Source organism: Aquila chrysaetos, chromosome 4 (assembly GCF_900496995.4).
Source record: "Aquila chrysaetos chrysaetos chromosome 4, bAquChr1.4, whole genome shotgun sequence".
NCBI classification, from domain to species: Eukaryota; Metazoa; Chordata; class Aves; order Accipitriformes; family Accipitridae; genus Aquila; species Aquila chrysaetos.
Window position 1 is genome coordinate 65,764,509 of NC_044007.1, and position 16,308 is coordinate 65,780,816.

The window sequence follows — 16,308 nt, forward strand, 5'->3', positions numbered from 1 at the left end:
TCTGCCTCTCCGAGAGAGTTCATTTAAGCCAAGCTGGACCTTGGCTTCCAGCCGTGCTGGAAGACTCCACTTCTGAGCTTCCCTAGGAGAGAAGGCAAAAAGCAAAAAGAAGTTTTCTGAGGCGGGGGCCGGGGTAGGTCGGCTTCCCTCCGCTCCCTGCCCGCGGCCCGCCCCGGAGGCAATGGCAAGCTAAACCGGGGGGGGGGGGGGGGGGGGGGGGGGGGGGAAGGGAAAGGGGAAAAAAATCCCCTACCCCACCTTCCCCACGGAGACATCCCCGGGGAGCTCAGTCTCCCGCAGCAGCAGGCGGCCGCCACCGCGGGGAGGTGCGGAGGCTCCGCCGCTCCGCGGGGCGGGCCCGGCGCGGCGGGGGGGGGGTGGACGGAGCGCCAAGCCGGGCGGAGAGCTCTGCCTGCCGGGGGGGGGGGGGCGGCCGGGGCTTCCGCGCCCCCTCCGCGCCCGGCGGCGCAGCTTGCGCGGAGGCAGCCTCCTGCCTGCCTGCCTGCCTGCCTCCCTCCCCGGCGGGGGGGCGGCCGGCCCTGGCTCGCCGCGGTCCGCCGTGCCGAGGAGCGGCGGTCTCCGCTTTCCACCCGCGGGAAGTTCAGGGGGCGCGGAAGGGGGAGGATGGAGGCGTGGGAGCCCGCGGCGGTACCACTCAACCGGTCCCGAGCTGGGGCAGAGTCGCCCCGCGGGGAGTTCAACCTCTCCGGGCTGCCGGAGGCGGAGGGGAAGCCCCTCTTCGGCATCGGCATCGAGAACTTCATCACCTTGGTCGTCTTCGGCTTGATCTTCACCCTGGGGGTGCTGGGCAACTCGCTGGTGATCACGGTGCTGGCGAGGAGCAAGCCAGGCAAGCGCCGCAGCACCACCAACATCTTCATCCTCAACCTGAGCATCGCCGACCTGGCCTACCTGCTCTTCTGCATCCCCTTCCAGTCCACGGTCTACGTGCTCCCCACCTGGGTGCTGGGCGCCTTCATCTGCAAGTTCATCCACTACTTCTTCACCGTCTCCATGCTGGTGAGCATCTTCACGCTCTCGGCCATGTCCGTGGACCGCTACGTGGCCATCGTCCACTCCCGACGCTCCTCGGCCTTGCGCGTTTCCCGCAACGCGCTGCTGGGCGTGGGGCTCATCTGGGCGCTCTCCTTCGCCATGGCCTCCCCTGTGGCTCACCACCAGCACCTCTTCCACCGCGAGGCCAGCAACCAGACCTTTTGCTGGGAGCACTGGCCCAACCCGCGCCACAAGAAGGTCTACGTGGTTTGCACGTTCGTCTTCGGATATCTGCTCCCGCTGCTGCTCATCTCCTTCTGCTACGCCAAGGTGGGGCAAAGCGGGCAGTGGGGAAGGGTTTGTAAAAGGGATGGGGGGACGCAATGGTGGCGGGTGTCCACGAGCTGTGGGGCCGTCTGTGGGCACGTGGAGGGACATGGCACTGTCGGGAGGACACGGGGCAGGGGTGAGTTTGTGGCGCAAAGGGAGAGGGCAGGTGTTATAGCCGAGGGATGGCTGGGGGGCACACGTGTGTGTGTGGCACAGACAGGTCAGGACAGGGATTGCCCAGGGTGGGGGGGTTCTGGCAGTTACTGGGGTCCCTCTGCCAGATTTCCTTGTTGCAAAGTGCTAAGAAGCCCCAGCGCTCTGCTGCTTTCTCTGTCAGCACATCTGTCCTATTTCCTTGCAGTGCTGTATGAGGAGTTTAACTCAAATGAAGTACAACAAAGCAACAAGTTGTTCAGGCTTCAGGCAAAGAATTGCGGTTCTTTAAAATGCAGTGCACTTATAAATGACACAAACCACAAACCCGGCCGTTTGGTCTGCTGCAGTTAACGTGTTAAGAGCAAAAAGGTGCATCACGCTGCCTGGTCCCTGTGAGCCCTCTCTTGCCCCGGTTATGAGAGATTTACCTCTGACTCCAGCAAGGGCAGGTAGTGCTAGGGAGCAGTGCATGAGGACCCAGGGAGGAAAAAGCAATAAGTAAGGGTGCCTGAATAAGTGCATTTAAGGACTTTTCTGCTCAGGCAAACTGTCGCATTTTTCTGTGAATATTAATTGCAGCCTTTGGCGTAGGGTCCGCTGTTTGCTGCTGGACAGGATCTGGAGCACCGGCTGCTACCTGCTGAGTTAGGCAGAGATCCTCCTGTTTCTGTGCCAGCAACCTTCAGTAGCAGGATTTCTCCTTAGGCAGTAATTTACATTTGAGATGATAGGTCTGCTCTTGCATATAAGGACTGCTTCAAGTGTGGAGAAGTCAGTTCTTTAATTGGCAAGTTCAATAGATGTAATTAAAGTATTTAATTTGAACAAATAATTTTATGTTCCGTTCAGTTTTGTATGCATTTTACAGCAGCTTAATTGTGATGTGCAGATTAAGGCTAGAATGGCATCCAGCTCTGCTAAAACCAACTTATGCAGAACTCGAAGGACAACATTTCTAAATTACTGTTTGTAATGAAACAAGTCTGACCTGGCAAATGGAGAAGAAATACATATTTTCATACATAAACTGAGTTCTGTTTTCCCTGGGTGAATACACCAGTATTTCATCTACAGTGGTGAATATGACGGAGCCGTGTGAAACTTGCGGCAGCCATAGATCATCAGAGTTTTAAGAAAATATTACATATTTCAGGGACAATGTTACAGAATGTGTGCGGAGGGAGCTTTTCAGCTATTAAGAATTCTTATATTTTTCAAAGCCAAAGCATCTTCAGTTTCAGCGTAAAGTACCAGCCTTCAAAGTCTAATTATATGAGAGAAGACTGAAAACAAGTCCTTCAAAATTACGACAGTCCTGCATAGTGTAGGGGGGAAAAGAGGGAAATATGCTTAAACAAAGTATAAGTGTAGTAAATACAATGCACCACATTGTTACAAAGCACCACTACAGAAGTAGATCTCTCAATATTAGTATGAATATGTAGTTAAAAAAAAAAAAAGGCACAAAAAACCCCAAACCAACAAAGCAACCCTATGTGAAATACATGTCCAGAACAAGCTCATAAAATCAAGGCCACTCGAAGTTACAACTAACATCTTGAGCTTAAATTGTTGCCAGCCTAGGATCTCACCCTTGCTTGGTGATGTGTTTTGAGCCTGTATGTATGGTCCTGCTTGCCATGGTGTCAGGCTGGAAGATCCAACCCGAAGGGATGAGTTTTAGGAGATACCTAGGAGGTACCTGGTATTCCCACCAGTGTCAATGAAGCTGAAAAATGCCGTGACTTGTACAAGGCCATTGGAGGTATTTGTACCCTGCAGCGTAAAGGCTCATTCCTGCCCTCATTATGAGCCACTGGCAAATATCCAACTGCAATATTTTGGCACGTGGGGCAGGGTGAGGGAGAAATGAAGGGTGATAGTAGTTGAAAATCAGAGCTGGAGCTTTAGATTTGTCAAAGCCATTGCTGCTCTCACAGGTCTCGAGCAAAGTGGTCACTGCGAGCTGTTATCAATGTCACTAAAGTACGATGAAGTACAAGTATTTTGGCTTCCAAATGCACGCAGAGTTAGAAGATTGCTGCTGTGTAATAGCCTCAGAAGTATTACAAAACTAAATGCATTCATTTCTTATGGACTTCACTGGTTTTCATGAACTGTGGATCAGCTAAATAACGCAATCTTCTGATACAGTAAATTAAGACAAAGGAGACTCATTTCTCTATTTGAATATGTTGCCTTTTCTAGACTCCTTTAAGGCAGTTCTGTTTTTTTTATAAGCGAATTGCAATTGAACTTTCGGTTTTGAAAGTCTCATTTTTTAGGCACTCTAATAGGGAGCCGGGTTCTTTCTCTCTCTCACTCTCTTAAATTATGTTAGGAGAGATTTGTATTTTCCCCAGTGGATAGCAATACTGTTACAACTTAGGGAAGTGCTGAAATAATGCGAGGTATTTGAAAACAGTGTCCTCCCACAAAATCAGAACTGGAAATCTCACGTGATGTGCTCTCAGGGCAGGGATTTATGAGATTGTGGTCTGTGTCCTGTGTGTACAGCTACCCGTTTCCTCTTTCCCACAAATAACTTTTGTTCAGTTTCAACCAAATTTGATAGAGGAGTGAAAATATCAGGAGCAATTATATTTCCCTGGTTTTGTGAAAACAGGAGTCAAGGAAGAACGTGTAGAATCTCCGTCAACCTCTCTCCTTTAAGGAGAGGCAGTCTGCGCTCAGCTGTTATACATCAAACAAGCCACAGGGGGAAGAGGTCTTATGTAGCATGTACTCATAGAGGAGACACATCTTTTTGGGAACACACATCTTTTGGGGAACACGCAGTCAAGAAACCACAAATCCATAGGAAACCAGCTTTTGTTGGCTCACAGAACTACTCTTGAAAGGAGCTTACTACTCCAGCCAGAGGGGCGGTGATTAGATAGTTATTAGTTGAGTTACAGCACTGTGTACTTGTAGACAGCCTATATTCTTATTTTTTTACCGCTTATCGTATTACTTGCCGTATTTTTTTAATGCTGACTTTTTGCATGTGTTTTGTAACACTGCCACAATGTTTGCTCACTAATGTGTTCTTAAAGGGCAAAGTGATAAATGATTCCCAGGGAGCTTCTAAAAATTGACATCTGCCAGGGTAGTGCAATGTGACAGCTGATTTTGGGTGCCTCTGCTTTTGAGTACCCAATTAATGAGGATTCAGTCCTTGCAAGTCAGGCCTCCTTCGATCAAACCTTTAGGCTGGACACCTAAAATCATTAGCAAACTTTTCCTTTTATAGATGTTACAATGTTAAAAGCTTTTTTTAAAAAAATATATATTTCTTGCCTTAAGAAAGTTTCCATTATTATCTATCATTCTAAACATTCTGAATTCATGGAAGTCATGTGTGATTTATAGACTTGGTTAAAAGTAAGAGCCTCAACATAAAATACAAGCTCATATGGTTCTTGGCTTAAGATATTATATCTTAAATTTTGCTGACCAGCAAGGGAAAACTTTATTAAACTACACTGAAAAGAAAAAATAAAGGCTATGACACATTAGCAACACACTATTAAACAAAAGAGGGTGAAGGATCTGTTATGACAATAGAAGTAGCAGCATTACTTTAAAAAATGGATTGCAGGCAATGGCACTTGAATTTAAATCAGGTTCATGCTATAAAATATGGTTCAGAATGTAATGCTCACATTATGACTCTGTTAAACAAGCAGTTCATTCTTATTAGATAATGACCTTGGGCAGGTGTTCCTGCTGCATGATTTTCAATGGCTGACAATGAAGGTGTAGTCAGTGGAAGGTTGATATACAGCCAGACAGGAAATATGCTTTGCAACGGTGTAGACTTTAAACTTTTACACTGTTTGGTAGACTTCTGTGAATGGGCAGAGACAGTTTAAGCTATTTTTTTCTCTCTTGCTTATAGGAAAAAACCCTTTCTCTATTTGGTTATAGTCCCTCAGCCTGGGCTCTCAAACCATCTTGAATGCAGTCCCTGAAACAACTGGGGAAACAAAATAAAACAAACGAAAAAAAAAGGATAGTCTGTAGGCAGAATCCAGGGCCTCCCAAATGCCACCAGCGGTAGTCGTGGTAGTACAGTCTGGAGCAGGCTGGAACTTCTTATACTTCTATGATCCTACAAGTCTCCCTGACACCCTCTTTCACAACAAAGTAACTTTCTTCCCACAGCACCCCACCCTCATCTCCAGAAAACAGGAAAGCTATTTCTTCCCCGAGAGCCAGATAAGATCTCTGATCAACAGGTACATGAAAGCTGGAGTTAGAAAAGTTTCATGTAAAGAGTTAATTTTTCCACAGAGCTGAATTTTTTAAAAATGTAAGACCTTATGAGAACAGGTTGTGACCTAATTTTTAGCAAGTTGGGTATTTCATTCCATGAGTTAAAAATGCACGTGCAAATATATCAGTGGACATTTTGAAAGACTTTCTTTACAGAAATAACCTAAGATAAATTAAGAGGCACATGCAGAATTATTAATCATTCAGGTGAAGTGACAGTGGCTGTTAGAAGAACAATTGATTATTCATTGGCCCAGAGAAGAGGTAATTTGAACAGGGCAGTGAGGAGAGGTGTCTTTGATTTGCCTTGTAGTGTTTGTGCATAAACATGGCTCTTAATATCCCTCCACGGTGTTCTGCGTAGGTCTCTGAGTGCTGTTCCACTGCTGTTGATAGGTAATTAAATTCTGCCTATTTCTCTTGCTGCTGGTTTGCATACCATCTGGTACACGACCACGTAGCACCAGCACATTTTCACTGCACAGACTTATTTTATGAAGTACGTATATGACCTGAAAGAGGGGAAGTTGAGAAGGATTCATTGGAAGGTTATAATCTAAATCTTCAACAAAACCCTCCACCACCCCCCACCCTCTCAGCCCCCCCCAAATATCCAGTTTCATAGTTTTGTCTACTGCATTTTCTTTGGACTGGAGAGAGATACAATGCAAAAAATTGTGCTAAAAGTGTCAGAAAAAAGAAAAAAATGTTTGTAAATTTAAAAGTAGATTTTGAAGTTTGATTTCTGGGAAGAGTTTATCTGACTTTGGTTTGGGGCTGAGGGAAAATCACAGTACTGTACAGTCTCTGGGTGGCAGAGTGACGGGAAGTGAACTTCACTGTATTTCTCCTATGCTCTTTTTTGGTTTTACATTTTTCACCCATGGACTAAGCAATACACTTGTTTTGTACACAGTGAATAAAGAGTGTGTGAGCCAGAGGGTCATCAAACCGGTCTTCTGCTTGACCTCAGGGGCTCTTCTGTCCTTTCCTTCTGGTCTGCTTCTTCCTGTAGAAGAAGGGCTGAAGCCAAAACGGGACCTTCTCAGACAAAACCCATTTGTTTTTCTCCTGCCTTTGCAGAGCTCAGGTTAACCTTGGTAGCAGCCTGGCTAATCTTTCAGAATAGGGAATGCATGCAGCGCTGAGTCTTTCACGCACAAACATGTTGGTGCACAGATAAGCACAAATGAACTACCCTTCCAATGTTAAGTGGTTACAAGTAATTTTTGTTTTTATGGTTGGTTGTGGTTCACTGGTAGCTAAGAGCAGATACTTAAAAAGTGGATTCACTGATGAGCTATGGTTATTCACAAATACCATCTTATTTCTTTTAATTCGTTATGTATGTTTCTAACTTCGCCAAAGTGGGATCAAGTCTATAGGTCGTCTTGTCTGGTGTCTGTCCTGGTAGTGGTTAGCCGTGCATCCCAAAGAAAACAGAGAGAACATCCCTAGGTTGTATAAGAGAATTTGAATTGATACCCTTTTCCCCCCTCAAGAAGTATCCTTATAAGCCCTAAAATTTAGTATTATATTCCTTAAAAAAACCCCTTTTAATGCTGGATGACCTTACCTATTAAATTGTTCCCAGGTCATCTTAGAGCTCTGTAAAGTGCAACCTAACATTGTCATCATCATAACTGAGGTCTACATCTGACAATCTCTAAAAAATTCCTCTTACCATATTTTAATTAAACCCTTGAATTTAATTAAGCACCTTCTTTTTTTAATTCTGTATGGTTTACAACTTGTTAAACACATTCAGCTGAAGAGCATATTCCCTGCCCTCCATGCCTACAAATCATGCTATATGCATATATTAGATTTGGTTAAAAATGACTGCAGATAAAGTAGGGCATGCACCTCTACACATCCACTATCCAAATATCTTATGTGTAAATCATTATGTTAAAATTTGGACCCTGCTCTTGGATGATGAGCCTTTTTGAGATGTATTTTGAAAAATTACTTATGAAATGTACATGACAAGTATCATCAAACTGTTGATAAAGGTCATGCCTCATGTGAGATACATTTTAGTATAAATTATTTTTGAAAGCCTAAGCTTCTTTCAAGGATCAAATAGCGCCAGCATCCTGATTATATTAACAAAACATCCATCTGAAGAAAGCAAATTATGCAGGTGACTCAGAAAAGCTCTGACTCAAAACACACACTTTTTATGTTACATGCAGTAAAGGTCATTCTAAATTAACAAGCATTGAGATTTTTATGGAAGGAGAATGATTGCTAATTCTAGGTGCATGATAGGTTTCCATTTGTTGCCTTGTTCATTTCTAATATGTATTTGTTATGTAATACATCTGAATTTTTATGTAAGAATTCAATTGGGGTCTGCTTCATATTTATTGATTCACACAGATGCAGATATGTAATTCCTTTGGATTTTATACTGTGCACTTTTGAAATGTGTAAATTGCATCAGCAATGTTTGTAAGCAACTCATGCAGTACTGGAGAGCATATTCTCAAATATATGGGTTCAGATTTTAGAAAATGGTGAACTACAAGATGCAAATTAATCTTTTCAGGTTCTTAATCATCTGCATAAGAAGTTGAGAAACATGTCAAAGAAGTCAGAAGCATCCAAGAAAAAGGTAGGTTGCTTTCATTAACCATATGTATTTGTCTATATTTTAGTTTTATGGCTAAGCTAATTTGGTATTATATTGCTTGTTGCCAAAGATTTAATGGAGAAAAGAAATTGAAATGAAGTATTTAATGATGTATTCAGTGTCTCTCTGAACTTAGCAGGATTGGAATCTTTTCTGATCCAAGTTTTCCATCGCAGTGCATTAAGCCATAACCTGAGATCCCCATATTTTGAACTTCAGAGCATCTGAAATGTAGACATAGAGACATAACCTGTCTCTAATATTAAATGGGTTTTTTTGCTTCACAGGCATTTTTCCCTAACTTGTAAATCTGTTTGTTTATTTTTTTAACTAGCTGAATTTTTTAATTTTTATGAAGAATTCCTAGGTTATATGATAAGACTTTAAAGTGAGGTTTATTGTGCTTACTGATAGAAGTCTTAATGATTCTGCAATTCTTCTATTGATTTTCCACAAAACGTTTTTTTCTCTTATGTTCAAGACTTAAGTTGTATACTGGTTACAAGTAGAATCGTGAAAGGTCTTTAAAGCAGAATATAAGCTTTGCGATTTAGAACAATATTTCAAAGATGTGTTTATATATTGAATTTGTCAGTTAATATAATATGGTTCTGATTTTTGAGCAGATTTGACCACAGTAATCATTTGACTAACTTCTCAGTTTATGAATGTGGAGTTAGGAAAAACCCTTAGGCTATAGCTCTTCATTTGATCTGATCACTATTACCATATGGGCATGCAGACTGTCTGCAGTGTAAATGAGATATACATGGGCTCAACAGGCAATAAGTTATCTCTTATTTATGCATTCTCTATTTTTTTGAAAAATATCCTAGTCAATAGATTTTAATTCCTCGAATTAAAAGCATTATGGCCCTGATTCCATAAAATACTTAACATATATACTTTTGCACTTAATGTCATCAAGGCTAAAGGTGTATTTTTCAAAGGCCATCTCTACTCTCATCTAAATTATTCTCAAACTGAAATATCTGTGCATTTCCTCTAAATATTAACACTTAAAAATTGCGACTAAAAAACAGATCTGACTAGGAACTGGCTTTCATAGCTTCAGGGAAAAGCATTACAGATAGGCCCAAGACTGCTTGGATGTATCAGGGTTCAGTAACCAAAGTTGGGGGGGGGGGGAGGAGCAGCACAAAACTTTTTTTTTGCCTTAGAAAATAAGTTTCTTATCCTAAGGCCTAACTCGTGTTTTTCAAAGCAACTCTGTTTTCACTAGTGTGCTGTCTCTCTCTGGTTACTGTATCTTTCTTTTTTCCTTCTACTGTTTTGTTAAGAATGCATTTCAGGCTTAATTATACATTTCTAGCTTTATTCAAACCTTTATGAAAATTTCAGTAGTAGAATCTTAGAATTAATTTGCTATACATGTGGAAAAAATTAATGAAAAATATGATTGTGCCTAAATGTTATTTTTCATGCTTTTTGGTCACAAAGCATCGATATTAACATCATGTATTTCAGGTGGGTTTTATTTGCTACTGAGAAAACCTAAGCAAGCTCCCATTAGGTAAACAAGAGCTGCCCTTTAGTGTTACCTTGTTTGCATGGCATAGTGGTGATTTTGGAAAGGTAAGCTCTGAAGTTAGGCTTGGGAGGCATAATGGGATAAAGCAGATGTTGTGAGGTTTCCTAATGCAAAATTACTTATTCTGCAGATATGAAATACCTGAAGTAAAATAGTTACAAGAGACACGTGGTCAACCTCTGCTTTCAGGTGCATGTGTACAGTCCACTGAAAGTCAGTGATTTTCCTGGTGTATTTTTTTTTAGAATTTGAACAAACTGAAGCAATACACCTCTTTTGAAGTAATTGTGCATGTGGTATCCAGACAATCTGTTTTCAGTTGGAATGTTAACACCCTGAAGGAATCGGAGAATGAACTGCTCTTAATTTGTACTTCCTTGTTGGTACATATTCTCCTGATGAGACCTGAAAGAGAAAATATTTGTGTGGCTATTTGTTAGTGGCAAAAACTCCACAGGGCTAAATAGAGGAACGGCTTGTGAAAACAGATCAATCCTTGACACTAAACAAATTGTATGTACTACAGATATAATGTCCTTTGGTTTCTGTTGTGAGATTTTGCTAACCAACAGTATCTGTCATAAGTTATTTTGGCCTGTTGCTGCAGGAATCAAACTTTTTTTTCTGTAAGTTTCTGTAAGTTAAATCACGTTGTGATTAGGTAGGTCAGTCTGAATTATTACTGAGCATTAATCAATTCAAGAAGTATAGACCAAGTTCAATAAGCTAGCAAAAAGTCTAGATATTCTCTGTGCTGCAGTATTTATCACTCTGTGGCCACTGGGTTAGTTTTGCCTGTGAAGAAGAGCCTAAGTTATCTGAAAAATTATGTTGTGAAGTGTTAATATAGTAATTATAATGGTCGATAACATAATATGCTTTGGAATTAATATTAGGCTTTTATTGGGAGAATGATTTAGTTGAAAGAGGTAGTTGTTAGAGGAGTAGGTGTTAGTTGAGCAGCTGCGAAGCACTAACTGCTGTTTCTGAAGTGGAAGCTAAAGAAAACATTGACAGTCAAACTCCCCTGTGCCCTGGCAGAATACCTTCAGCGCCTGAAAGGTCTGTACTGACTGATACTGTAGCTGTCTGGATGGATCTAATCAACTTGATGGCCCTTCCTCTCATAAATAACAGAAGTGGAGTCAGGAGACAGCACTGAGGATATTTTGTGTTCCATTTTTCTGAATTCAGTATTTGGTGGTGAGCTTTGATATCCAGGTTGGTTTTGACAATGCGCAATCACCGGAAATTTTAAGCTCCTTACTTTTCTCTTTTTTTTCCCCAGTTGTATCCCAGAATGTTGTTGTATGACTCTCCCTGTGGGAATTTTACGTTAAAGGAGAGACTTTCAAAAAAGCCCCTGCTGCTTTTGTAGACGCTGGGGCAAAGTTTTCGTCTGACTGCTCTAAGCTCTTCCACTAGCTGCCTTCGTGTATAATAGATCTTTCTTGAAATTTTGGTCAGCAATCCATAAAATACAGATCATTAGATCTGGATGAGATTTCCCAAAGACCCGTGTTATCATTATTTTACATCAAGCTTATGTCCGCCTCAGAAAAGGCTGGGCTTTTGTGTAGGGAACCCGGAACATCATTCTTTACCTTTGAGGAGAGACATATATTTGCCTTTTACTGTGGTATTTTCAAGGCTAAGGTTCTCCTTGCAGTAGTTCACTATGCAAAATAAAGCCCATATAGGTAATGGAGTAAAATCAGTAATAAATATTCCAAAGTGTGTTCTCTCTCAGTATACCTTTTTTCCCCCCAAATAATGGTTTTGAAGCAGGTTTAAAGCTGATTCTTCAAGTGCTCACCAGACATCTGTGTTTTCCTTTCCCTGTCTCAGACAGCACAGACTGTGTTGGTGGTGGTAGTGGTTTTTGGCATCTCCTGGCTGCCGCATCACGTGATTCATCTCTGGGCTGAATTTGGAGTTTTCCCACTGACTCAAGCCTCTTTTCTCTTCAGAGTAACTGCACACTGCCTGGCTTACAGCAATTCCTCTGTGAACCCGATTATATACGCGTTTCTCTCTGAAAATTTTAGGAAAGCCTACAAACAAGTCTTCAAATGCCAGATAGGTAACGAGTCACCTCTGAATGATGCTAAGGAAAATAAAAGTCGGATAGATACACCGCCATCTACCAACTGTACACACGTGTGAACTTTTCAAAGTCCTGTATGTTGGCTCTTCATTTGTGTGAACTAAACACCTAGAAAACAAAGCACAATGAGCTTTATCTTGGGTTTATTTTGATAAAGCTAATTGGTATTTAATGTACTGAAGTTGCATTTGTAGCAAAAGTTTGTGAAACTGCTATGAAAGAAAACTGGCCTGATCCTTTGGATCTTAGATAGCTTTGTCAAATGAAGCTCTTGGACCTTTAAAAGATGCTTGAGAAAAAACTGTTGGAGGTGATATGTCTGTATTCCTGCTCGCTAAGCATACGGTTTGTAAATGTTCAAATATACAAGAAACGAATGTTGATATGGACAAGTAACTTTATGACATCTTACTCTATCGAAGTGAAGAGATGGCTAAATTTTCTGTCTTACAGATAATAAATACCATAGTACTATGATTTCAGAGAGGAAAACTTTTGTTCTCTCTTTAGATTGTTTTGACAATGCCTTTCTCTTTTTAAAGTAAAGATGGGCTCTGATTTGGAGTTGAAATAACCCTTGTACAACTTGAGGCAATTTCTTTAGAGAGGAAACGCTAATTTTACCTGTTTAGCTGTCTTTTTAATGTGACATACTGAGTAATGATGGATGTTTTTCCACTTCATATGCTTGCCTTACTGTATACACAGAACTTTTGTCTACGCTATATAAGGTTTTGTTTATGGCCTGTATGTAGTTGTACCAAAATGAGGATTTGTGTCTATGAGGGAAGCTTTTCTTCATGTGTTGCATGTGCGTGTGTGTGTATGTTTTGTTAACTTTATAGACTTTGAGATGGAGATACAGTTTTAAATGTGCAATATATACATATGTTTTAAAATATTATGTTCCATAAAGTAACTCTGGGCAATGCTTAAGCGTTTAAAAATAGCATTCCCTTAAAAGTTGTAGGAGGGGCTTGTAATACCCTGATGGGGTAATGGCTAAGATACCCTAATGGCTCAGATACCATGTAGCTCTAAATTGGAAAAATTCAGAAGGATGCATTTAAATCAATACAAAGTATATAAATTAAAAGGTCCAATTCTGCAAATTCTTAAATAAGATAATTAGTTTCAGCAATTTTATAAAAGTACTTAATATGTCTTTAAGTGGTAAACCACTAAAGAAATAGCGGAAGGGCACTCAGTCCTTTGAGAACATTATTGTTAACTGGAGCAAGATATGCTTTTACCTTTTTTATTAATGACCCATAGACTCATAGAGTAAATTAAGTAGAAGGAACCTCCAGACATCCTCTCAAGGCAGGGCTACCCTCAGAGTTTGATCGCTTCCTTGTCTAGGCAAGTTTTGAAAATTTCTAAGGATGGCGATTCAACAGTTTTCTTGCGGCAACCTGTGCCAGTGCCTAATCACCCTCACTAAAATATTTTTTCTATTTTTTCTTATCCCCAGCTGGGATTTCCCTTGATGTAGCTAGTGACTGTTGCCTTCTGTCCTTTTGCTGTGTACTTAAGACTTCTCTCTAACACGTAATTTAAGATGGCGATTAAATGTCCCCCAGCCTTCTCTTCTGAAACAATGCATCACTCCCAGTCTCTCCTCATCTGTTGTGCTCCAGCTCTCTGGCTGGATTAGCGGCCTTCCACTGGCCTTTCTCCAGCGTATCCATCCCTCTCATGTTCAAAACTGAACAGTGTGTTCCAGATGTGGCCTCACGAGCACTGAGTAGACTAATCGCTTCCCTTGACCCGTTGGCTGATTCTTGCTGATACAGCCCAGTATTACAGTAATTTATTGCTGCAAGGGTACACTGCTGACTCATATTTAATTTCTGCTTTACAAGTGCTCTCGTGTCCTTTTCTGCAGAATTGCACTGAGTCCCAGTCCAAGTTTCAGAACTTTGCTTTTAGCTTTGTTGAACTTCACGCATTTGATAGCTGTTACTTCCATTCTTCTGGCTTATCAAGGGCCTTCTGAAAGGTAACCCTGCTCTCCAGCATATCTACCACTTCCCTGGGTTTGGTATCATGTGCAAACTTGCTGAGAGAGTCCTGCACCCTTATCAAGGTCTTCGAAGATGCTAAATAACCTTGGCCAGATGATCTGTCAGATTCCTTCTTCTCCACAAACTTGCTTTAAAGAAAAAAGTTCAGAGTGGTGGAACATCAACTATGGAGGGTTAGCTCACATGAAAATGTCTGCATTTATGTGTCAGTATTGTCTGCTTGGAATCAGTAAAATAATATTGAAGACATGCTATTGTATGTATGGTGTTTGTGCCCATTCTTTCATAAGAGACAGTTTGGTGATATTGCTAGGAACATAAAATATATGAAAAAAACCTCAGTTGGAGAAGAAGGGTTTATCTGTGCAGGAAACCATTTTCTGGGTTAGGATTGAAGCTAGGAAACACAACCTAGAACAATGTTGAAGTTCCTTTGAGTTTTCAGATCCTCATCACCCACTAATCACTCAGATTATTAAAGCACTGTCAGACTTCAGCTGAATTTATAACATATTAGGAGATTCTACAACTTTGAAAATTCTATTTTTTCCTTTAAAAAATTGCTTGTGATTTATTACTTCGAATAAAAAATTACAATGTCAATATATAATTGTATAAGGTTAACATGCCAAGTTTATTGTTTCATCTGGAAAAGGCTTTTTTTTCTTAATTGTACATAATTTTAAACTTGCTTGATAGCAATGGAACTATAACTGTTTGAAATCTTAAGGGGGGGTGGGGATGGGACTGCAGTAACAACTAGTAAGAAAGGCCACACCTGGTTCCTGGTGAGATCAGTAAAACTTCCACCTCACTATTCAGAGAAACCTTAAGAAGCAGCTGACACTCCAAGGCTCAGCTTCCTGCCTAAAACACGCTTTTGCTGATCGTTGTCTCTAGTGTGACTTTGACATACTCAGCTGTGAGAGGGAGGTTGTGAGCGTAAAAGCAATATTAACATATGCTGTAAACTCTGTCTAATCCTTGAGCAGCTGTACGGTTGGGCAGGAAGTTGTCATGCCACAAAAATGGCTAATTTGGGCAAAAAATTGGGGAATGGGTGCTAATGATCCCTTACATCTGAATGTCTGCTTTCAAATTCTGAGCCTGTTGGCAGACATTTTTGTTTCTGGTGGAGGGCAAAGCAAAAGTTTCACCTCACTTACTTGCCTAACATGCTTTTTCACATCTTTTTAACCAGAAAGGTTAATTTCAGTGTATACAAAGTAAAGAAAAAAAAAATATTTCTCTGGCTAGGGCTGAATTTTCCACTCGTAGAAAGATAAATAATCCCACTTAATTCCACCCTGTTGTGTGAATTTGAAAATATTGTTCTGTACAAAACAAAATAGGCAGCAGGAATGATTACTCAAATTCCTCTTGAACTAAAGCAACATATGTGTGTGTAATTAAGCAATTATTTAAGAGAAATTTAAGTTTCTTTTAAATTATATTTCTTATAAATTGAGAGAATTGGAGAACCCCAACAGAAACTGCTACTCACATAGTTTGTTTTTTTTTTAAACTCCCTAAAATTTTGTTGTATGTATACTGCCAAAATGCTTCCTCTTTGTGCTGCTTCACAAGTGTCTCCCAAAGTTTAAAACATACAATGCACTTTCAACATTGATGATAGAATTAGTGTATCCCATCAGATCAAGTAGTAGTTGTTCAGTCCATCTTAAAACTGTGTCTTAGTGGAGAAATGTAGAAGTCTTGTCTTTTCATAGTTTTCTCTACAGAGTGGATGAAAGACCCGTGGAGAGGTAGCATCTCCGCAGCACTTCGTCCTAACGTGAAAGGATCTCCTTTCTTGCAGGCTCTGGAAAGACTCATAGAATCATAGAATGGTTTGGGTGGAAGGGACCTTAAAGATCATCTAGTTCCAAGCCCCCTGCCATGGGCAGCGACACCTTCTGCTAGACCACGTTGCTCAAAGCCCCATCCAACCTGGCCTTGAACACTTCCAGGGATGGGGCATCCACAGCCTCTCTGGGCAACCTGTTCCAGTGTCTCACCACCCTCACAAGGAAGAGCTTCTTCCTTACGTCTAATCTAAATCTACCCTCTTTCAGTTTAAAGCCATCACCCCTTGTCCTATCACTACATGCCCTTGTAAGAAGTCCCTCTCCAGCTTTCCTGTAGGCCCCCTTTAGGTACTGGAAGGCTGCTAAGGTCTCCCCGGAGCCTTCTCTTCTCCAGGCCGAACAACCCCAATTCTCTC

General features: G+C 41.3%; 1 protein-coding gene across 1 annotated transcript; it reads left to right on the forward strand.

The window, feature by feature from the left end:
- Window positions 1-520: 520 nt before the first annotated feature.
- On the forward strand, window positions 521-14,699 carry GALR1 (galanin receptor 1). Its single transcript, XM_030012555.1, has 3 exons — window positions 521-1,326; window positions 8,315-8,380; window positions 11,799-14,699. Exons 1-3 carry the CDS (start codon window positions 625-627, stop codon window positions 12,114-12,116), a joined length of 1,086 nt encoding a protein of 361 aa, XP_029868415.1. The 5' UTR covers window positions 521-624; the 3' UTR covers window positions 12,117-14,699.
- The last annotated feature ends 1,609 nt before the right edge of the window (window positions 14,700-16,308 follow it).